Source organism: Epinephelus lanceolatus, chromosome 7 (assembly GCF_041903045.1).
Source record: "Epinephelus lanceolatus isolate andai-2023 chromosome 7, ASM4190304v1, whole genome shotgun sequence".
NCBI classification, from domain to species: Eukaryota; Metazoa; Chordata; class Actinopteri; order Perciformes; family Serranidae; genus Epinephelus; species Epinephelus lanceolatus.
In genome coordinates this window covers 38,195,617-38,219,091 of record NC_135740.1, presented here as the reverse complement: position 1 = coordinate 38,219,091, position 23,475 = coordinate 38,195,617, and the positions used below count along the sequence as shown (strand labels likewise).

Sequence of the window (23,475 nt, the reverse complement as noted above, 5' to 3'; positions counted from 1 at the left end):
CCTTTTCTTTACGTGTTAACAGGTAATAGTACATTCTGTAAATATTCATCCATTTATAAAACAGATGAACAACCTGAAATGTCTTAAACAACAAAACAAGTGAAATTTCAATAATATGTCTCAGTTTTACCACATTCAGTCTACTTCTTAGTCTTAACATGTGCATTTCTCCGTCATTTCCATTTTTTAGCAATAGGGTTCCACATGTATTGTTTTAAGATAGAATTCTGATGCAGATTCTTTTGTACTGAAGCTGCCGATTGACAATATTTTGCACAATGTTTAATATCTATAAGTAGTGCTTTTTTCAGAGAACTATATCCTGAAACCTTACACCTCTTAGCCCAGTCATCTATTGGGCCAGATTAGACCCTTTGGCCGGCCATTCTTGCCCACGGACCATATGTTTGACACCCCTGTTTTATATTATTACAACCCTGATTATAACTTTACTATATTGTTGATTATCTGTCTTGCAAAGCCAGATCTATCTGGTGCTGTGCGGAGGTAGAGAAAGGTCTGGCTGAACCTATCAAAATTTTGAGCTAAGAGGAAAAAAAACACTCTTAGTTGTTTGTATTTCTTTAAAGCAATCACAATCATCTTAGGTGGCGCTAAACCCAAGATGCAGCAATGGTGGTCTTCGAAAATGGTGTCAGGAGGGAACTTGTTTTGGTGGAAAGGCATGTGCTGGCATTAAAAAGAAAATCCCCACAAATCACCACATAAAACATTAAAAGTCGTTTGATTGTGCCTTCAGCACTGCGCTTCAGCAGCAACAGAAAGTTTGCCTACCCGGCGGGGAGTTGGGCAACCAAGGATGTCAGCTGAGTAGGCCGTCCTTCACTGTGGCCCAGGACACATTAGTGTGTGCATGGCTACTAAATTTTCTTAAGTAATTTTAGCGTGTACATTGCTAGCTCGGAAATTGTTGTTTCACTCACAGCGCTAAAACGAAGTGTGGAGATAGGTCTGGCTATGTGAGACTAGTTTCATGTCACGACAAGGATTTGAAAACTGTAACACACAGTGAGCGTGGTAACGTCTGGGTATAAAGCGTGTTTTTGGCTGCCTATCTCAGAATCCACATCCTGTGAGCCAGATTATCTGTTTATACACCAGCATCGACTTGAGGGTGCCCACAGGAAGAAACTTATCTCTTCTTACAACTTGATATGGTGTGTTATAGACCACATATTCAATGTTTATGTACCGCTTATGTTTGTTAAATAATGGAACGTAAAGTTTTGACAATTCCTGTAAAAATCATTTTGAGGTCGACACTTCTGTTGTTATATTTTTAATATTTCTAACTCTTCCTCAAGTGCTTGTAAATGCAGAGAATATGTCCTGATGTAGACTTTAAACACTTGAAGGAAAATTATTTTCTGGTTTAACAGGAAGTTGTAGTGTAGTGTTTATATTAGTTTAACAACTGGGGGTGTTGCTTTACTTCTTCCTGGGGAGGTTGCCAGGTTTACTTTCTCTGTTTAAGTTGAATGAAGTGATATATTTACATCTTGGAACTGAAGTCTCTTTTATTTCCATACATAAATCTGCTCATTGGGAAAGATATCTGAGATGTGTGTTGTAGGTCTGCAGAGTCATCTGCAATGCTTTATTGTTCTGTCAGGACCTTAGTGAGTGTTTATAGTGTTACACATGCACAGAGAGTATTTGTGCAAGACAGATCCACTGTGCATGCTTTGCTTCTCTACAGTTGCAGGTATGTGGGTTTATGCGTGGCTATTTTTCTCTTGTAATATTTTTCAGAAAGACTTTATTTTGTCTTTTAAAAGAATTTCACGCATCTTTTGGTATCGTCGGTGCACATTTGATGCCGTCTTTCTTCATCTCCTCTTGTTCAGGACTTTTCCTTGGGGAGCCACACAGAGCATTTATGCAGGAGAGGCACTATGAATGCTTTGTTTCTCCAGAATTGCAGGAAATGTGCTGAAGCCATTTCTGGTGCCTTGCAATAAAGTGCAAGACACCAGCCCTGCAACATTCTCTGAGCTGAGAGGAGCAGCTACACATTGTGTATGGGAGGCACTGGAATATCAGGGTTTTTCTGGATTAAACCAGCAAGTAGTGCAAATTTAAATCTTGTGTACCAATTTGTGACCCAATATTTGAGATCAACACATTAATAGTTTGTTCTGTGGTTGGAAGAAACTGAAACAAAAGTTGTAGCGGCCTCTTTCTCCAGAGTGATTTTCCTCTGTGACAACATAAATAAAATCTTTTTTTTTTTTTGTGGTAGAAAAAGCAATTATCTGATTTATACATCTCCTTTTGAGAATTTAACAACAAGCAGATGTCTCCTTTGTAACCTTTACTCCTGCAAATAGTGTTTAAAAAGCCAATTTGGGTAAAAGGCATCACCCCTCTTTACTCATCTGGATAAGAGCAAGTTGATAAGAAGGGGAAACAAACTTTTTCAAGATAGTTTAAATTAAAATTGTCTCTCTCTGGCCAGTCCAGGATTAGTTTTTTATCTCCCTGTGTGGCTGCTCTAAATAGGCTTTGAAGGGAGAAAGCTGCTTGGATGTTGGTGCCAAAGTCAAGCCTTAAAAATGGCACCTGATCTAAAATGGCCGGTGATCTTACCTGCTTCTGGGCAGGAACATGGACTCCTTGATGAAGACGGAGCCGGACAACAGGATGTACCAGCAGCTTCCGATGTCGTCAGGACTGCAAGACAGAAAGAGAGACAATGAGCACAAATTATCACAGAACGCAACGGATGGACCAAACATTATAACTCTGAGGTGAATAGGGTAAGACACTGTGTAAAATTGTCAAAATATAGGCCTATATATTAACGGAAATTCTCCAGTTTTAAAGCAATATCTACTTTTTCACAAGTATATTAAATGTCAAAAATAAATCTTGCACAGGTAAAAGATTGTAAGTTAGTCATGTAACAATATCATAATACTGTTATGGACTACTTTGTCTTCATTTTCACGTTATTACATTTTCAACGCCAGGTATTATATTCTTGAACTTGCTGTATAGTATATTGGAAACAAACTCTTCACGTGTGTAGGCCCTGCTACACACTGAAAAACACCAAGCAAGCAAAAATTTTAAGTCCTCTCTTTTAGACCTGAAACAATTAGTCAGTTGGCAGGAAATTGATCAACTGTTTTGATAATTGATTAATTGTTTTAATTAATCTTAAAGGGACAGTTTGGATGCTTGAAGTGTGGTTGTATGAGGTACTTATCATCCACAGAAGTGCTAACATGGAAGCTAAGTAACGCACCACTGTGGACGAGGGCAACACCATGAAATGTATTTAAGTTTAAGTTAAAGTGTACGCTATATTGAGAATATTATCAGCGCTCTACCTTTCTGTCAGACAGCCAGTTCCAAAGGGAGGGAACCGATAATGGCTTCAGATGCTCTTCTATGCTCTCATCGAAGTCACCAGACCCCAGTGACAAAACCAGTAATTTTAGCTTGCTGAACACAGGAGTTGCTGGTCTACCGCTGGCCAGGGGGGGTAGAATAGGTTGTGTTGCTGCCCCCCCTTCACAGCAGTGTGTTGCTTAGCTTCTCTGTTGCACTCCAGCCTACTTCTCCAAACTGGGGGCATGCAGACTGCCATCCACTGTAGGTAATACACTGACTGCAGGTAAGTAACTAGTACAACCCAACTTCAAAAGATCCAAACTATCCCTTTAAGCAAAACTGCCCAAAGGACACTGGTTAAAGTTTGTCAAATGTGACTATGTGCTGGCGTTGTTGGTCCTTACTGACTGTCATCTGAATATCTTTTGTCTTTTGTTTGTTGGACACATAAATAAAGGGCATCAACTTGTGCTTTGAGAAATTGTGATATGTTCTAACATTTTGTGGACCAAACGATTAAACTATTCATCTCTTGACCTACGTGGTGACGTTGAGGTGCTGCGATTTAATGCATCAACAATGTCAGCCTGCTCACTGAGCTAAATACAGATCACTGCTTTGAAAAAAAAGATAAAGTAAAAAGCAGAAAACATGAGACAGAGAGAGCGTTCGAGAGACAGAGAACTATGAATGAACTGAGGATTCATCTCTCATCCTCCCACGCCCATGGCCCTGCTGAGACACACAGACGAGGAAATTGGGCATCGCAGACGAAGTAAACTCAGACTGACCTCTGGATGATGTAGTTGGCTGTCAGGATCTTACAACATGACTGGTAAACAAACACACACACATACACACACACACACGCTCCCACCACACTTGTGCAGCAATTTTGGCAGTTTAATTTATGTTAAAGACACTTTTTTCCAGGTATTATGTGGCATTACTGGTGAACCACAGGCCTTATTAAGGAACATCAAAGACTGTGCGGCGGGGAGTTGCCTTCAGAGAAACAACTCACTAAATATGAAATTCAGGAATTAAATTAACAGACAGTGTTAATAAAGCATGATGGTAATTTTTAAAGGATAACAGTTTTTAATGTATCATTTTCTTGCTCATCTCACTTATCTCAGGACTTCTATGGCTATCAGAGGGATTGCAAAGAGATAATCTCATGAGGCGCAGATACACTGAATCTTCTATGGTTAATACACGCAGGATTATCATAGAGGCCGTGTATGTTAACCTACTGAGAATGTAAACAAATGCTATGTACGCGGATAAAAAAGTTAATGCTTGCTTTCATTTAAATGCATCCAGCCACAGGGCTCAGAGGACAAACAGAACATATGCAGGTCAGTTCAAACATCACAGAGAGAGCTGCTGCTTTCATTTTCACATGGGTTTAAAAACAGGATTCAATGTGTGACTTTAATTTGAGACACAAATAGTTGAGGATTAACAAACATGTCACCTTACAGCCCTGTGACAGTAAAGAGGAAGTAGAAATCTAAAGAGGGAAGTATCCTCATGACACGTAACACTGATATTATCTGTCTCTGGTGCTGGGAATTTGACATGAGCGATGAAGTTTCGGCAGTGGCGGACAGAAAGGCACGTCAAATGAAAACCGCTGTCAAACCATTTCAGTTCAACTTACGCTGCAGAAGTTATTATTAATTTCTTAGAGTGTATGACTTATTATTTCAGTGTTTAAATGTTTGACTTATTGTGACATCTGTCATTTCTTAACTAAACAGTGAAATAAACTATGCATGACTAATTAAGTAAGCTTTATTTTATTGCATGTCCCATACAGTCTTCTGTGAGCTTAATGGTCCAGGCACACCACACCAACATCAAAGAGCTCGTGGCGAAAAAGGTCGCCTGTTGCGTCGCCTGTGTCTCGACCAAACAGTTGCACATGAACACAACTCAAAGACTACAGCCAATGGCAAAAAAGCACATATGTTCTGTGCCTGCATGAGACGACAAAAGTCTCCATAGCAGCAGGCGGCGGCAGTCTGTATTTGTCATTTAAATAGCAAAACAAGAAGATGATTTAAAATGCTAATTAGCCAGTTAGCACATTAACAACACAACCTGATGTTGAAAGAACAACGTATATTATTCGTTAGGGGTGGTGGGAAAAAAATCGATATAGCATAGTATCGCAATATTTTTGTGTGGCAATACAGTATCGTCAAGTATCAGTTTTAGTATCATTTAAATTATCAATAAGACAAATACAAATTCAACTTTGGGTAGACTACGAGAGTAATAAAATCACTTGCTCTGGCAGTCCACTACATACATTTTGCTGCTCCAAAAAATGGCTGAAGTGAGGTGAACCGACTGAAAACTTGTTGACAAAGTTTTTCTTTGGGGACATAATTTACAGTTAAAAAAAGGTAATAAATCGCAATATATTGCACTATATATTGTCACAATGCTCAGCATATTGCAACATACCTAAAACTGTGATAATATAGAATCATGACTTAAGTATCGTGATAATATCGTATCGTGGATCCTTTCCCCTATCAATCGTACCCTTGCGAACAGTAACACAAACAAATCGAACTGTTACTGCTAAAGAATTTAATTGTTAAAAAAAAATCTAACATAATGTAACAAGTTTGTTTGGATCTCACTTCCTCTTGACTCTAGTTGTTTATTTGCTTTTCTTACTTCTGTTTCTCTTCTCGTGCACTGAGCTAAACTTCTATTAGAGGAGTTCTTCTCACTGCCAGGTCCTACGCTGATTCAACATCAGCCGATAAAAAGCCAACAATGGCCAACAAGGGCCGACAAGTGCCAATGGTGCAGGACACACCGCAAATACAAGGGTTGACAGATGCTAACCAACGGCCCGACATCAACCAATAGACGACCGTCAGCTTGTGTCAGGGCCCTAAGAGGAGCTGGAAGGCAGACAGTGCCAAGCTAGCTGTTCCCCCTCCTTTACAGTTGTAATGAATTCTTCACGTGAGAGACATCTTAGTTCAGCGGCTCTTATTTTGAAGTCAAGTGCAGTGGCTTCTTCTGGGAAGCTATGAGAAGTAGGTTCTCTGCATCTCTGTGACTAATGGGTTAGCTGTGTGCTGGGTCCACTGCCACCTATTGAGCGCCCTGACATGCTTGGGGAGTTGCTCCCGCCAACTCCTTCCACGTACTGAATTTGGTGGCATCAGGGATGGTAAAGCCCAGGTCCACTGCAGTTAGACAGCAAAAGGCTTACTGAAGGTGCAGGGTCAGTGATGCTATGCTAAGCTATTTAGTGTACAGACATGAGAGTGCCGTCAAACTTCTCATCCATGAGGCGAGAAATAAGCTTTTTTAAAAAACAGTAGAGAAACAGTCATCACATTATTTGGAAAAGTTTTTTTTTAAAAAGCGAGAAACATTTGCTGCATGATTATCACTCTGCATCTGTTCAGGTTTTACTGTTAAGCTTCACCTGAGGGTGCGAAAACCTGTAATTATCTTTCCTCTGAATACACAGCATTAATTTGACTGGAAATTCAAATGGTTGTTTCTCTCTGTGAAGCCTCCATCTGTCTGTTTACCTGCTGACTCTTAAAATCGTCACCTCGTTATAGAACAAGAACGTCTGCTCATCACGCTGACACCAGACCTTAGTTGGAGGTGGTCTGGTGTTAATAAGGCAGCGGCTCGTGTGAACATTGCTGAACGTTCTCACCTGGTCTGAGTGAGACTTTCTAATTGAAACCAAAAGGAGAAAGAAAAGCAAAATCAATGACCAGTCAGACATCAGCAAGGTGGGAGTGCTTTTTGCTTACAGAAAGGTAAAGGATGGGTGCACTTATTATAAACCCGCCCCCACACACAGACACATATATATTCACACCCAACGTCACTGTGCTGACTGAGTTTTTTTTCTAATCACTGAGAACAAAGTCTCCCCCTCCTTCCTCCTTCCTCCTCTCTACACTTTCCTTGCAGAACTAATGAGGCTGTAGACAGCACACCCTACTGACACAGTGCAAAATCCTCCACCGGCATCCACTCTCCTTCTCCCTCTCATCATCTCCGCCCGCCTCCCTCCAGACTCCTTCCATCCTTTTATGGCTCTTCCTCGCGATCAGAGATGACACGAATGAAATGCTCAATTATTAATTGCTGGCACGCAGATGCTCGGAGCGAGGGGAGCACCTCACATGGCTGAGGAGGAGGAAGAGAAGATACAACACCAAAAAAAGTAGGAGATAGGAGACTCTTATGCGCCACGACAGCTTGACTGAACTGGGTCACGCGTACTGAAAGCGATCGTCAAACGCTAAACATCATCCACCAAAACCCCCTCGGGAAGCCTTTAGCAGCGGGGGAAGCGGGTTATACGGGAGCCATGGAGGCGGGGGAAAGGGGTAAAATGACGCGGGACGGCTGATTATAACATCAAGACTTTTGTGGAATGTGGATCAAATTTTTTATAAAATCAAGAGTTGAATTCAAGAGTGAAATGCCCCCTTTTTAAAATGTGAAGCTGAGTCACATCTTGCTGTGAACAAAATTGTTGGAAAGACTCAGAAATTCACTTACATTTCTTTACTTTTGACTTTTAACATAATATAATCATTTGTCTCTTATAGATACTATTCATGCTCTTTTCGTAAATGGGTACACAGTGTTTGGACTGATGATGATGGTGGGATAACAGCAGTTTCACAACAAGAGTAGTGTCTGACAGGCACACTCAGAGGCCCAATATAAACAAGCAACTAAAAATATGCCCATTTCAACGTGTTATTGTTGTGATGTTTTCACCATGAAACTCTCAAGAGACCCTCAATGCCACAATGCTGTTGTGACATTATAAAATAAAACATTCACACCACTGTTGCAATCGTCCAATTGTCCTAAAAATACATTTGTTTTTGTTTTTTTTAATCTAAAAACAAGCTTTACACAGTTTGAATACAATGGAAGGTTTTGTCACCAGCAGATTGGGGATTTTGCAAACACTGACATTCTGTTTGGGAAACGATCTCAAATTTCCCTCCTCTCCTAAACTTAGACTTCTTTTTTTTTTTTTACAGGAGACCCACTATGCTTTGTTCAATGTTACAGTGTCAGATGTTCATATTATACGTGGTCGAAATTTCGAATAATGAGGTAAATATATGTAAAAGTAATTCCTTTAGACCATTCTGAACACTATTTCCAAAGTTTTTCTTCCTTGGCTACAAGATGATGTTAACTCCGGACAGATGTCTTCATAAAACCATCTCGTCCAGACATGCTACTGTAAGTGTTTACATTACGTAGCCAACACTGCTACATGTAGCTACATGCTAACATCCGGGAAAATAAATCTTGATTGCAGATGTTGTTTATTTCTCCCTGACTTTGAATCATATTCCTGCTTGAGCATGTCCAGTTTTAAAGATTTTGGCTAAGAGGCTTTTAGTGGTTATTTTTCACGGTGCGGAGACGCCGAAATACAAAAAACCCAAGTACGCTGACCAATCACATGACAAATACAGACTACCACTGCCTGCTGGTATGGAGAGATATTTCCATATACACATCTGTCGACTGTCATGTTTGTTGGCCGTTGGCTATAGTCTTTGGGGCGTGTTCAAGTGCAACTTTTTGGCAGAGACTCAGGCAACGTGAGGCAATGCAACAGTCAGTGTTCATCACCAATAGTTCTTTGACGTTGGTTTGGTGTGTCTGGGCCTTTATGTACATTGTCACCATATTTCTTTTGCCAAACCTAACCTACATAACTTCATGTTAATTACTAAACTTTACATTACATACATAATGTGACAACGCCATTTGTGGGGCACTAATTCTTTAGATACCATACAAACAGTTGCATGTGCATTTTCCTAAGATATCATACAAACCATTGTATGAGGTCACGCTGAATTAGGACAGGATCTGAAGTGACCAGGTCTGGAGTAAAGCTGCAACAATTAACCGATTTATCAATCAGTTATCAGCTATCAATTTGAATGATAATCGATAAATCAGTTTAATTCTTAAGGGAAAATAAAGTCAAAATTCTCTGATTGCAGCTTCTTAAAAATGTGAATTTCATGGTTTCTTTACTCCTTTATGACAGTAAACTGAATATCTTTGGATTGTATACTAAACAATACATTTGAGGACGTCATCTTGGGCTTTGGGAAACACTGATAGACATTTTTTCCCATTCTCTGACCTGTTATAGACCAAACAACTATTGATTATCAAGAAAATTGTCGACAGATTAATCGATAATGAAAATAATACTTAGTTGCAGCCCTAGTCTGAAGCACCTTATTGAAAAAGCTCAAATTATGCCTGTGTGTTCCAGACCACATCATTTCAGATACAGTACACTGCAATCCTGCCATTTTTCTGTCATTTTGACTAATTTATGTGCTTCCATTGCAGATACTTGTATGATGACTAATGTCTCCATGTCAGCAATTATATAAGCTGACTGGTCACTGGGACGTGATGGGTTTTTCAGTTCCATCCTCCACACAGTTTCCTCATCTCCCCTCATGTGACATTGTTTCTGAAGGCCAGCAGCTTCACAGTGTCACGGGAGAACAGGAGCCGTATGAGGGGGACAACTTTCCGACAGCTGCACAGGAGCGTCGCTCTGAACCTCAGCCAGGGGTTAAAATATCACAGTGTGCGAACTGCTGTTCTTTAAAATATCACAGTGTGCTGAATGTTCTTCTTTAGTATTGTCACAGTACGTTCGTAATCATCAACATCAAGTTAAGTCAAAGAACAGCTGGTGTATTTAAACAGATGGGTTTGCCACACCTAATGGTCGTACTGATGGTTGTAAGATAAGTGTTTTTGTTTTTCTCTCCAGGAAACAGCTTGTTTGACTTGGACTGTGTCAGTCTACTGACAATAGACATATTCTTCTTTTCCTTCCTTTAATAATTTCAATCAAAACATATACTGTAGCTATCTGGGAGGGTAAAATGGGATTTTAGTATTAGGGTCACAAAGGGTGATATGTTGTTGTTTCTATAACAGCAGTTAAAAGACAGTCACAACTTTCAGACAGGCAGGCTTAGACAGTAAAAGAAGGTAAGGTAGAGTAAACTTAAATGTCCCCAAGGGGCAATTTGAGATGCAGACAGTAGTCATTAGTACTACAAAACAGTACAATACATAACACACAGAATCCAGTGTCGCACACTGTCAGGGGTAAATCATGGACAATTTGTGGTCACCGCTGGTTAAGATAAGTGATAGCAGATGGGACAAAGGATGAGCTGTAACGCTTAGAGCTACATTTGAGGAGGCAAACCTCCGCCCTGATGGAAGCACCTGAAACTCAACATGGAGGGGATGCTGAGAGTCTGAGACAATAGCCCTAGGTAGAGGGTGACCTTTTTCATACAGATGCTGTAGGTTATTAAAAGTAACACCAGTGATCTTGCAGCACAATTTGACCACTTGTTCCAACATGTTCTTGTTTTCAAGGCTCAGATTAAAAGATTAAAGATTAAAAGAAAGAACGGACTCATTAACAGCGGAAGAGAACAACTTCATTTACACTCCTGGGCATCCTTACAAAAGAAAAGGGGTTGGTTTGCCTTCTTACAGATGCCGTCAGTGTTCACATCAAAATTCAACTTGTCATCTAAGACAGTGCCCAAATAATTATATGGCTGCATTGCTGCCACGGGCTCCCCCCTCATCACACAAAGAGCAGGAGGGCAGGGCCTCCTCTGAAAATCAATAATGATCTTAGACACATTAATGTGGAGGAAAGACTGGTCACACCAATTAATAAATTCATCCAGTACTGGGCCATGATCATATTCTGATCCATGAAGAAGGCTTACAATAACAAAGTGGTCTGTGTACTTAAGGACAAACCAAACCAAACCAAACCAAAAACTGTATTAAATGTAATTATTAATAAATAAAATAAATTATTTCAGTAGGGCTGCACAGACGTAGGAGAACATGTTCGTTTGGTACAGACTCCTGCGAAAATTGCATTATCATTTTCTTTTTCAGTGAAATGAAATGCAAAACTTACCATTCCCTCTAAATTCCCAACTCACATTGCAACTGAAATATCTGTCAAAATAACTGCAATTTGATTTAACAGTTTTATCGATTGACCTGACAGTAATTTTCTCAATGATAATTAGTAACAGTCAAAAAGTAGAGCACAAGATGGCATCTTTAAATGTTGAGTTTTGTCAGACCAGCAGTTCAAAACCTGAAGCTATTCAGTCTACTATCATAAAAGAAAAATGATTGCCAATTAATTTTGCGTTGACTGACTGACTGTCCATTCAAATGTTTTTAAATGTATTACCTACTTACATTATTTGACTCCAATCCCGTAGTTTGAAGTTTACAAAAAGACTCCCAAACAAGCTAATTCTACAACTCCAACAGAAAGCAGCAAAACACCATCACATTGTATCAGTACAGAGTTTTCAGCTGGACCACACAGACCAATGAGGGTCAAAGGTTAAGGGGTGCATTGAAAGAGCTGACATGGAAGAGGTTAAAAGCCGACCAGAAGGTACTAACCCTCTTCACCAGCTTCTGTTAAATGTGCCAGGTCAGCCTCCATCTCAGGAGGACTTTAGTACTATAATCTCTGGATGCTCTCACAGCATGGGATGTTTTCATGAGATATTGAGTGTGACCGTGGGAGTGTGTGTGTGACTGTGGAAGAGTGTGAGTGTGTGCGCATGCATGTAGCATGAGCACTCTAGCAATCTGGAGCCCCAGGCAGGAAAAAATGAGTACTTTTACAACTATTACCCTTATCCTCCTATCATTGCTCCAGGACTGCCAACTGTCGGGGAGAGTCAGAGTGAGATTGTGACTGTGCGGGTCATTAACTAGGTCATTTGTATGAATCTGAGTGGTTTTATCCAACATCACGGGTGTTTGTAGAAAAAGAAAAAAACATGAATATGGAGCCAGGATTTAACTCTGTGCAAAAATGTTCTTCTGGATGCCGTCATCTCTTAAATCATGGGAACATCCAGAAGAAAGATGGCTGCCAAACAGTGAAATCTTGCTCCAATTTATATGAAGCGGGGTCAATTACATCCAAACCTCAGCAGGAAACATTCTATTTCATGTCTTCAAAGCTGCATTAGAGAGATAGAAGCTTTTTATCTGAGCTTATTCGATTCATGAGTTAAAAAAATCTCTGCTCAGCTGAAACAATAAGTTGATTAACATAAAGTTAATTGGCAAATATTTACAGAAAGTATTCATTGTTTAACTCAGTGGTTTCGGCTTATCTCTGGTGAGGGTGGCTCAGAAGATTGAGCAGGTCATCCACTAATCTGAAGCTCAGTGGTTCGATCCCTGGCTCCTCCAGTCTGCATGTCGAAGTATCCTTGGGCAAGATACTGAACCCCAAACTGCTCCTGATGGCTGTTCCTCTGGTGTGTGAGTGTGTTATTAGAAATTGGTGGCACCTCGTATGGTTGCTTCAGCCACCAATGAATGAATGTGACTCATATAAAAAAGCGACTTGTGTAAAAAGCCCTACGAGTGGTCGACGATGACTAGAAAGGTGATATACAAGTGCAGGTCCATTTACCATCTATTATTACCTATCAAAATCATATAGAAATCATATTCTTTTTCCATTTCTAGATATTTTAGAAATAGTATGTCTGTTTGTAAACTGGTGGTAAGCATACAGAGCCTTTTTGAGATGGCTAGTCCATGTGCTAAGAATGGAGTAGGGCCGGATCATGAGAGTTGCCTTAAGATGGACACCACCAGGCAAAAGAAAACCCGAAAGGCCCAAAACCACCTAGCACAGAACTGTGACACTGGAGTTGGAAAAGATGAACCTGTCATGGGGAGAGGCGTAACAGGCTGCCGAGGATCGAATGCAATGGAAAGAGCTCGTTGAAGCCTTTGTCCCATAGGGGAAGAAGACAAGGAGTCAGTAAGTAATTTAGAGCCTTTAATTTCAATAGTAGGTAAGTTTCTTGTACAATTTCTCATGGTTTTGTATTGGATTTTTTTTCCTCTTCTGTCTTACTTTATCATATGCACACATTTAAATTAAATCAAAATTAAAGCTTCTCAACTGTACAGATTTGATGATTTTTATGTGCCACATGTGATAGTAAATTGAATATACTTGGGTTTGCTCGGAGAAAAAGGTGATTTGGAGACACAATTTTAAGTTTACGGAAACTGTGATTGACATTTTATAGACAAAAAGATTCACTAGTAAATCAAGAAAATAATCATAGTTGCCACCCAGATTTAATCACTCTAGTTTGGTCATCATATACTTAAGCACCAAGGGGGGTCCAAACATTAGTTTTTCCTGTATATAATGCCTTATTATCTATTAACTGTTTCTCAACTGGATTCCCAGAAAATGTTTGATATCCATTACACAGTAAATTGCTTAAGATACATAATCACACTTGCAGTAACATCCTCCCTTAATGTTTTGGTTTCACTCCCTTCACTTCCAGGATTAAGTTATTCCCACACTTCACCTCAGCACATACTAAGGTCAGACAATGTAGATGCACTATAGTAAAGAATGCTCCCTACAAGTACATTTACATTATAAGTTAAAGTGTGTGAGTCTGCCATTTTGATTACTCGACCTGAAACCTGACATTTATCACTGCAGCTTTACTAAAAGCATGTTTCATTTGAAGGTGCGTTTTTATTTTAAGGAGATGAACTGTCTTTATAACCATCTGACATATGACTCAACGTACAGGCAACACAATTTTTACAACTTAATAGAGATACTGTCACAATTAAATCCCCCCATTGACTTTTAGAGGCCTCATTCCCAAGCAGATTACAGCCGTTGTTATAAATAGACGAGGAAATGAAGACAGGCTGTTAAAGCTTGTATTTTTTCACAAGAGAAACTTGATTAGGATCTTGCACGGGAGGAAAGTCAATCTGATCTGCTGCTGTTTAACACCCAGCTCTTATCAGTGAGATGCTTGACAGACTTTTTATAGGCTCACACATGCATACATGCAAGCACTCGTACACATAAACAGTTGTAAAAAACACACAACTAGAAACTATATGCCTTTAACACTTGAGCAATTTGAATGAACCAATAAAGAAAAAGACACTAACCTGCTGTGCTCTGATGCTTTAGCCTGGAGGTAAACTTAGCAAAGTATAGTTTTACTCCCCTCTACTCTTCTTACACCTCTTTTCTATAAGAAGCACACATGATGCAGGTCTAATGAACGCATGTTAAGGCTGCATTCATGTGTGACAGCTGTTACAGGCTGATCAGTGGTTGTCAGTGTTAGCAGAGAGACTTTGTTCATCACTGATAAACCAGGTATTGTGCAACATCTTATTACATTATTACCAAACATTAGGCCTTTCACCGTAACTACTTTTGTTGGACGACACATTGCCCCAGAAATAATCACAATCAATGATATTATTGTCATTTTGAGACCATTTTATGCCACCTATATAATGATAATATAATAGCATAATAATTCAAGTACACCCTTTAAAATGGCCTGGGAGCACGGCGGATTGCTGATGGATTGACGGAGTAGAGGATGGAATTGTAAAGGGGTAAACGACAGACTTCCTGTTGCCAAGGCTTGGCAAGCTAACGGTTCTCAGAACTGTGCCTCTTCCCCTCCAAAAGTGCAGTTGTGGGTTACTGGTGTGCAAAAGTAGGCGGGGCTGGTGAGAAAAAACAATGGAGAACTGTTACACCCAGGTCTTACAATGGTCAGGAAAACCCTGCTGTTTATTCTGGCATCATATTGGCGAAAATGTTGGTGACATACTCATCGGCTGATCTCAAACAGCCCAGTCAACTGATGGAGCAGCTGATTGATGGAGGGGAGTCAGCTGAGAGATCACATGATTCCTGTCTATGCAACCAATTGGCCAGGGCGCCCTATTTAAACTGCTCTGGCCTGCCTACTGTTGCTGCTTCCTCTGCAAGCTGCTTTGCAAACCGCCTCCACCCCAGCTCCTCCTTTTCAACTTATCAATGTCATTTCTGTTTGTCATTGATGCTGCTCTCCCTGCCTTAGGCTTTCCATGTAGGCGAATGGAAGGGCAGAAAGGTCTGCTCTCTCTGCCTTAAGGCTTTCTACACAAGCGCGTGGAAGGGCAGAGAAGTGTGCTCTCTCCACCTTAGGCCTTCTATGTAGGCGCGTAGGCTTTCTGTGTTGGCCCGAGGAAAGGCAGAGAGGCCCCAGAACAGAGCCATACCGCCAAATATAACAATGCAAATGGAAATTAAGTTTTCTTTGATTAAAGTGATCCTGACAAAAATTGATTTTTGTGTAAAAGGGGCGGCCAGAAGGATGGGACCATAGAGCTGTGACGTTTTCATGACATTTTATATGTGCGACCCACTGCCGGGGGATGTTAAAAGCAGCTAGAAGCAATTAGCAGCTAATTCAAGGAGGGGGATAGGTGCCATGCACTGCTGATGTATTATATGTCATGCCAGAGACCGAAACTGTTGTGTTACACATCACTCCTGTCAAGCCTCTTTTGCTTCTGGGATGCTGGGATACTGTGTAAACTCACACACTGGGAGACATCATGCTACTGTTGTTTGGTTATATGCAAAAATTCAAAGACAACGTGAAGAAGGGACTTCTTAGCAGCCCTATCGTGCAATCTCTGTGCCCTCTGTCACTCATTTGCATTCCATCTATTTCTCTCTGTCTCTATTACTCTAATTTTGACAACAAGATTAAATTATGATCAATGATCAATATCATTAAATTAATTTCCATCCTAATCAGGTCTCTCTGTGGTATTGTGTCGAGGAAAACATTCATGCCAAAGTCCACCATCATTGAAACACAAATCTGGAGGAGGGCCGCGAAGGCGAGTCAGCTGATGCAGCTCTGACTCGTGCCACTGTATTGGTCTGAATGCGGTGTTAGACTAAGTCCAGACTAAGCCGTCTGTATCTGAGAACATTGTTTACAAGTAAATTGTGTGCGTCCACTTAGTGTTTTCATTTGAACATTTACATATTTTAACAGGAATTTGGCTAGACTATCCAAGAATGCTATTTAATAAGTAAAAATGAGAAGAAAGCTACTGAGCTATAGGCTGCTGTGTGTGTGTGTGTGTGTGTGTGTGTGTGTGTGTGTGCGTGCGTGCGTGCGTGCGTGCGTGCGTGTGTGTAGTGACTGGTGTGGGGGACCTGAGGGAATCTTGCTGAAACTGGAGTCTATTATGCGACCACAGCTTAATCTGCATTCCTATTGTTTAATCAGCTCCCACGCTGCCGATGGGCTTCTAATGAGGTGTTGACTCTTCGCCATCACCCCCCAACACACACACACTTACATACATATAAACCCACCCACACACACACAAAAACCTACACAGGGGATCAGGAGGCAGAAAAGGGACAATGCGCCCTCTGTAGCCCCTTGAGAGGCTGATAACGTTAATTAACTGCCTTAATTCTCACCATGGGTGTTCGGAGGACGTCAACATGTGACAGCAGTCAAACACTGTGTGTGCTCACTGCTCACCACAGTTGTGGCAGCCTTTCAAAAAGCGTCCAAACACGCTCAGAAGCTGTCAGGGAGCTGTCAATACAGCTTTCCAATCATATTAACCCTCTCGATGAAAAGGGGAGGCATATCAGCGTTACCACCGGTGACTAGCTAGCATTGAAGGAAATGATTTTAAGAGTGGTTATAGCCCAATTTTTTCAGTCTTGATTAACTATACACTGACTTATTAAATCAAGTTGAAGGTGGAGTGGAAATCCCTCCTAGGTTCTTCTTCTTCAGCAGTGTTGCAGAGTGGTTTGGCGTGACACTGATACACACACACCTTCATAAAGGCATCGACTGACTGCCTCTGTGCTATATGAACATTTGTTTTCATTTAAGTCCCCCAGGTTGCTCTTTTGTGTGGACCCAGCGTGCCTCAGCTCATCAATAACTCTGAGTAACGGCCCGAGCCAAACTGCGCTCTGATCACACAGAATTGAAATATTGTTTTGTTGGCTGCCCCTGTTGTTTTTCATGTGTTCACGTGCTGGGAGAGATGTAAGTATCTGACCCAATATCATCAATATTTATTTACACACACACACACACACACACACACACACACACACACACACACACACACACACACAGGCATCCACACCCATGTAGTTCCAGGCATTGTGGTACTTACTAGTAGAGCACTTCATTGGCCTCATGTCTCTCGTAACGCACAGTCTCGCACATTATCCTGCAGGGACAGAGAGGAGAGGGACAGGAGAGGGGAAGTCAGAAAACAATAGGAGGAAATATTAACTCTGGTTGGTCAGTTAGTTAAGTTACAATACAGAGAAATCAAGAAAAGATCAAGACTTGGCTGTAGCAAGGGCAAAGCTTTAAAATACTAAATGCTACAAGAGAAAAATTTCTTTGATACTCATTTGTTTGTTTGTTTTTTTGCAAACTTACAACTAGTGATTTTCCTACAATGACTTTCAACCACCATGACAGACAGGCAGCGGATGTATTACTAATAAATGTTTAAGATATTAATATTTTATGGATATATATATATTTTAAGTGTTATTACCCCGATACAAGTTGTTTGCAAGTTGCATTTCTACCAAGTCCTTAGTTACCATTACTTCTTTGAGTTACTCTAACGTGCCATCTAACCCGGCATCTCAGGAACCTAATTAAAGGCAGGTGTGTTGAATTGAGTTTGGAGCATGGAAGGCACCATGGGGTTACAGTCTAAAGCCAATGTGTTAATGATGGGTTAATCTTAGTTATTATGATTTGATGAAGTCCTTTAATACACCATTGGTTTGAACTTTGTTTTTGTAAAGGCCAGCTTTTTTGAGGAATGATTGTTTGGGGATTTTTGTTTTAATTTAATGAATGTGACAGTCAAGACAATCAGTTTACAGCGTCATCTTGCAACTCAACAACAACAACAACCAACTGAAGCACACTGAATCATCAAAGAGTGAGTAAAACTAAACAGCAAAACTATATCAGAAAACACAAAAACTGTGCAGTATATTCCAGGTATAATTTATCCAGTTGTATCAGTACTTCTCAAACAGACAGCTCTTCCCGATGGGGAACTGAACGAAGAGTAAAACTTAATCTAGACTCTCTCCAAAGTCAGACGCTATAGACAAAAACAATAATTTTACCTTGCTGAAAATGGGGGCTGCTGGTTTACCGTTGCCTCAGTCAGTTAGCTAGTTGGTGTTATTGTGTGACTTTGGTGTTTTAAAGGGTCAGTTTGCATTCAGCAAAGTCACACATGAACACGAACAACTGATGGAGGCAGAGGTAAACCAGCAGCTCCTGTGTTCATCGAGGTAAAATGACAATGTCAATATAGTCTGGTTTTTAAGAGAGCACAGATAAGCGTCATTTTAGTTCAGTTCCCCATCGGAAAGCACGACCTGTTTTTGAAGTACTGAACATACAACTGAAAAAATGAGACTTGGATAATACTACGCTGGTTGTGTGAAGAGTTTGTAAAATTATGTTTTGATATACCTTTGCTGTTGTTAAACACAAACCCCTATGACTTCAATTCATCAAGAATTTTCTCCATTTTTGGATTCTTCGTTCATCAGAGACATCTGAGATAGGTTCAGTAATTGAATTTTAAATTGTCATTTTGGGGGGTGAAGTATTCCTTTAACAGCACAGCGTGACGATCTTCTGACTGCATTGTGTTATGGTCTATTGAAGCAACTGCTAGAGGGGCAGTCGGTTGTTCTGCCTCGTCTACAATGAATTTCTCATGGTGAATATTTAAGTTTGTTACAGCCCTGCTGAAGCCTTGGATCTTTTATTGCAAAGGGCCCAAACCAAAATCTGACATTTACTGCTAAAGTTTCAGATACATCTCTCTACTTTTAACTCAACTGCACTTTTGCTGGTAATATTCTGATATGACATGCAGTGTGCTTGGTAACTATTTTATGGACAAATTTGCCATCTTTCTTTATGTTCCAGCTACAAGTCTCAGATCTTCCACTGCCTTTCTTTTAGATGTTCCGTATAAAATCTGGTGATGCTGCTTTTAGTTTTAATGCCTGTGAACTGTATACAGCCCTCTCTCTTTATTTTAGAGGGCCAAACTTTCTTTGTGAGATCAATCTTTTAAAGCTGTTTTTTGTTTTGGGTAATCTTGCATTGTCAGCTCTTAGGGGTTTTATTTTTGACGTAAAATTTTGTTTTGTTATGTTTGTTTGTAATATTTCATGGTATTGTTGTGAAACATTTTGATTTTATTTTTCTGAGTCATAGTCACTTTTATTGTTCACTGTTGACGACAGCACTGATGAAAGGATTGGAAACAATCACTCATTCACCTCACCATGACAGATTTTTAAAGTTTGGGGTTTGAACAATTCACCTTCGAGTCACAAGACTGTTTACGCCTCTGCTCCTGAAAGTGAAGTGTTTTTTATTCAGGTCAGATGAGGTTACTCTGTCAGGAAGACACTGACTCACTTTGTGCTCCCACTGTTTTCATCAGTAAAGTGTTGTTATGTTTTTCTTCATATTAGCATCTACAAATAAACAATGACTTAAAAGTACAATCGTTATTCAACCAAAGATTTGACTCTACTGTTTTCTTCGCTCAGTTCTTTTCTAAGGGTAAATAATGGCTCACATTTTTCATATCACACATCTATGATTTTGAAATCAAACCCGTTTTTCTTCAACATAAAGTGTGAAAAAGTCCTCCACATCAGGCTTTCCCACGACGCCTGCTCAACTTTACAGACAGACAACTACTGTATAGTAAACAGTAGCTGATCAAAACACAAAAGCCTTCAAAAATAGCTGGGGGCGGCCGTCGTGATGCAGCCCCCCATTGCACAACGGCCGAAAAAAAACAAAACAATCCTGGCTCTAAAAAACAAGTCGCCTTGAAAAGGAACTACAGAGGAAAAACAACACATTCCTCCCAGATGAAATGTGGAGGAAAAAAAAGAACTATAACTTAATCCCATAGTTAGTGGGATGTCTATCGCTGGCTGGGAATTGTATTTCTTTTTTTTTTTTTTTTTGAAGTTGGGAAAAGCAAAGTTGGCAGGAGTGGTGAATGGTCTGTGGGACCACGGGGACATTCCTCAGGATCCGCACAGGGGAGGAGGGAGAAGGGTTACTGTAGGGTGGGAGGCCTCTCAGGGGTCACACAGTGGAATGTTCCAGCTCGCGGGTCATGTACTGCTACATTGTTCCGTCGCCAGTATAATCCACATGTATGCACACAAGGCATGCTGGGAACAGACTTCTGACATGCAGTGTTTGGAGAGGCTGCGCCAGACAGAAAAGACTGGAAGGCTGACATGGTGACAGAAGAGCAGAAAGGCAACATCACCTTTGGAGATCAGAATGGTGTTTTCACATCAGGGTCGTTATAGGCAGATTTGAGCTTTTTATGTAGAGACACACTTGTCTTTCCAGTCTTATTTTTAAAAAAAAGTGCTTCAATAGAGAGAACGGCTCCATATGGTGTGATGTTTATAGTCTAAAAAGAGGTCTAGAGTCAGATATGGAATCTGAGTGTAAACAAAATAGTGAGAGCTGAAATCTGGGCTTTAACTATTGATTACTTTGATACAGGAAAAGGTAAAAAGTCTGAAACTAATGGGGAAAGCCCAAAGGTGACGTATTTAAATTGCTTTCTTCTTTTTTTGCGCAAGCAATCCAGAATCCAAAGATATTAAAGTTGTTAACACACCATCAGGAAATACAGAAAATGGAGTTTGGGGTGGAGGTCAATCCCTGTCTGCTTTTAAATCTCTGCTTACTTCACCAAATGCTGCATAACATTGGCGTGATTGCCGAATTGTGTTTTTCAGACTCATATAGAAGTAATCCCTCTCAATCATCACTTATGGCCCATTTTCTCAGTTTTCTCATTTCCTTCTTACTGTCTGTGTTGGGGACGTTTATGGGTGTGTACCCCGACAGCGCTCAGGTGAGGTCGGGACTTGAGAAAAAGTTAGCAACCAGGTGCCAGACCGTAAGCAGCAGGCCTGTTTCCACAGAGCAGTACGGTATAGTCCAGTTCAGTATACTTTTTTTCCATTCGCACTGTGAAAAGTTGTGGATGGTACCAATGAACTGTTCCGTAACGTCCCTATTTTTGGTCTTCCCTCTGCTGGGGTACCTAGCACACAGATCTGGTACTCAAAGGTGGAGCTGTGAACACTGCAGTCTGTTGATTAGGTCAAAAGCGGATGGACACTCACTGCAGCCTGTTTTATTTTGTTCAGAAAATGTCGGCATGCAGCCTCCTTCTGTGGACGATGAATGAGGTGCAGACATTGGTGTCACCGGTAATGAGGAAATACAGCGAGTGCTGGACGAAGCAGTAAGTGACAACAACCCCGCCCACATTTAAGGGTACGGTTTGCGGTGGAAACGCAATGGTTTAGGCACCATGTCTGAAGGGTTACTTTTGGTTCCACAGGTACCACACCGAAACAGCCAAACAGTAACCAACAATCCTGCATTGTATACATTTAATGTGTAACACCTACGAGCACCAACAGATCGTATCACCTATTACCTTAAGAAGTGATAAGCCCGACCATTACTGGCATTACATGGCATTAACCATGCTTAAAATACTGTGCTTTAGACGTTTTAGACCAATCGGGAAAATGTATTTTTACATGTGCCAGTCACAGTGAAGGCTGAATTTCAGTCATTTTGCCATGTTAGCAGCAGATTTCCTTTGCAGTGAGTAAAATAATTCCAGGCGACGAGTGGTTGTAGGGCAGAGTGGCTGCTGGATTAGAAAACCAGACGAATTTCACCAGCATTTGGCTGCTGGCTCTCTGTTAATTTTCCACCCCAACTACAACCGTTATATGGAGCAGACACTGAGGAGTTGTCAGTGTTTTAATTTGCATTTGAAATTCATGTGATTGGAATATCAAGCTGTAAGATATGTTAATGAAGTGCCAGGAGTGTGCGTGTGCAGACACAAACCTCAGCTGGTGCTCTCGCAGGTTCGACAAGGCCTCCATCCCATGGAGATACGAGTAGACAATCTCCAGGTCCTGAGGAACAGAGGAAAAGTATTGTCAGACACAGGAGCTTAGAGCTAGAGCTTTAAAGTAGCTACAATCAATATGTGTAATATGAACGATGCATGAAATTACTATGCACTCTTGTTTTGGTTTTACGGCCTACAACTGCCACTGTAACTGATTTGATTCACTCTAACCACATCAACCTCTTTTCAGCCACAACAGGCAGCTGGTTTCAGTGAAAAAGCTCTGATAAACCCACTGAGCACAAATCGCTCAGCACCAAACAGCAGACAGACAAAGTTAGTGAATACCTCATAAACACAGTGGAGCATTTAGCAGCTAACAAGCAAGATATTTTGGCTGTATGAACAGGGAACTGCTTGCAACACTGTCACCATATCAGTTTTATAAGGTGATCATATGTAAATGTTGTGTTCACATGTGAAAAAAGTGGCAAAAAATTCCAGTATATGTATGTAGAGTTGTTAAGCCTGATTCATAAAAGGAAGTGCAACACATTATGAGTGTCACTCGACAGAAATGATGATGAATTTTCGATAGAAAAAAGTGTCACTTGTCACATGTGCACATGGAGAATTTTTTATGTCGCAGGAGTCATATTTTGTTGGGCTGCATGATTGCTAGCGTTACTATCATCGGCATGGAGATAATAGTTTTAAATCCACACTGACTTCGACCTGCATTTAGTATCTCTGCCCACAGTGGTAACCGTTTGTCAGCTCCTGGAAAGATGAGAGGACGGCAGCCGGCCAAACTGCCTTCACCAGGCTGACTGACAGCAGACATTTACAGAACCAAAATATTTTTCATGTCAGCACCATGGAAAGAAATTAGCAGTGTTTGTATTTACTGACTGATATTATCTCCCAGCCTATCGTAGTGAATGAGGGAATTCTGCCTCTCACAGACATACGATGTGATATGATTAATAAATTAAAAACACCTATACAGAGAAATATTTGTGTGATTTTAAACAGTCGCCTGTGCAGATTATGCTTCACTTAAGGTGACAGAAACAGACTTGGGGGTCTCTGGTTACCATGGAGACAACTTAAACCACGCAA

At 40.6% G+C, this 23,475-nt stretch overlaps 1 protein-coding gene across 18 annotated transcripts in view; it reads right to left on the bottom strand.

The window, feature by feature from the left end:
- rapgef2b (Rap guanine nucleotide exchange factor 2b) overlaps window positions 1–23,475 on the bottom strand; it is a 151,511-nt gene that overhangs the window by 91,430 nt on the left and 36,606 nt on the right. For all 18 annotated transcript variants that reach the window (XM_033632782.2, XM_078169508.1, XM_033632789.2 and 15 more), the window contains exons 2-4: window positions 22,347–22,417; window positions 17,539–17,595; window positions 2,611–2,694 (exon numbers count right to left, since the gene is read on the bottom strand). In XM_033632782.2, coding sequence (XP_033488673.2) covers window positions 2,611–2,694; window positions 17,539–17,595; window positions 22,347–22,417 — 212 coding nt within the window. The remainder of the gene's footprint in view (window positions 1–2,610; window positions 2,695–17,538; window positions 17,596–22,346; window positions 22,418–23,475) is intronic.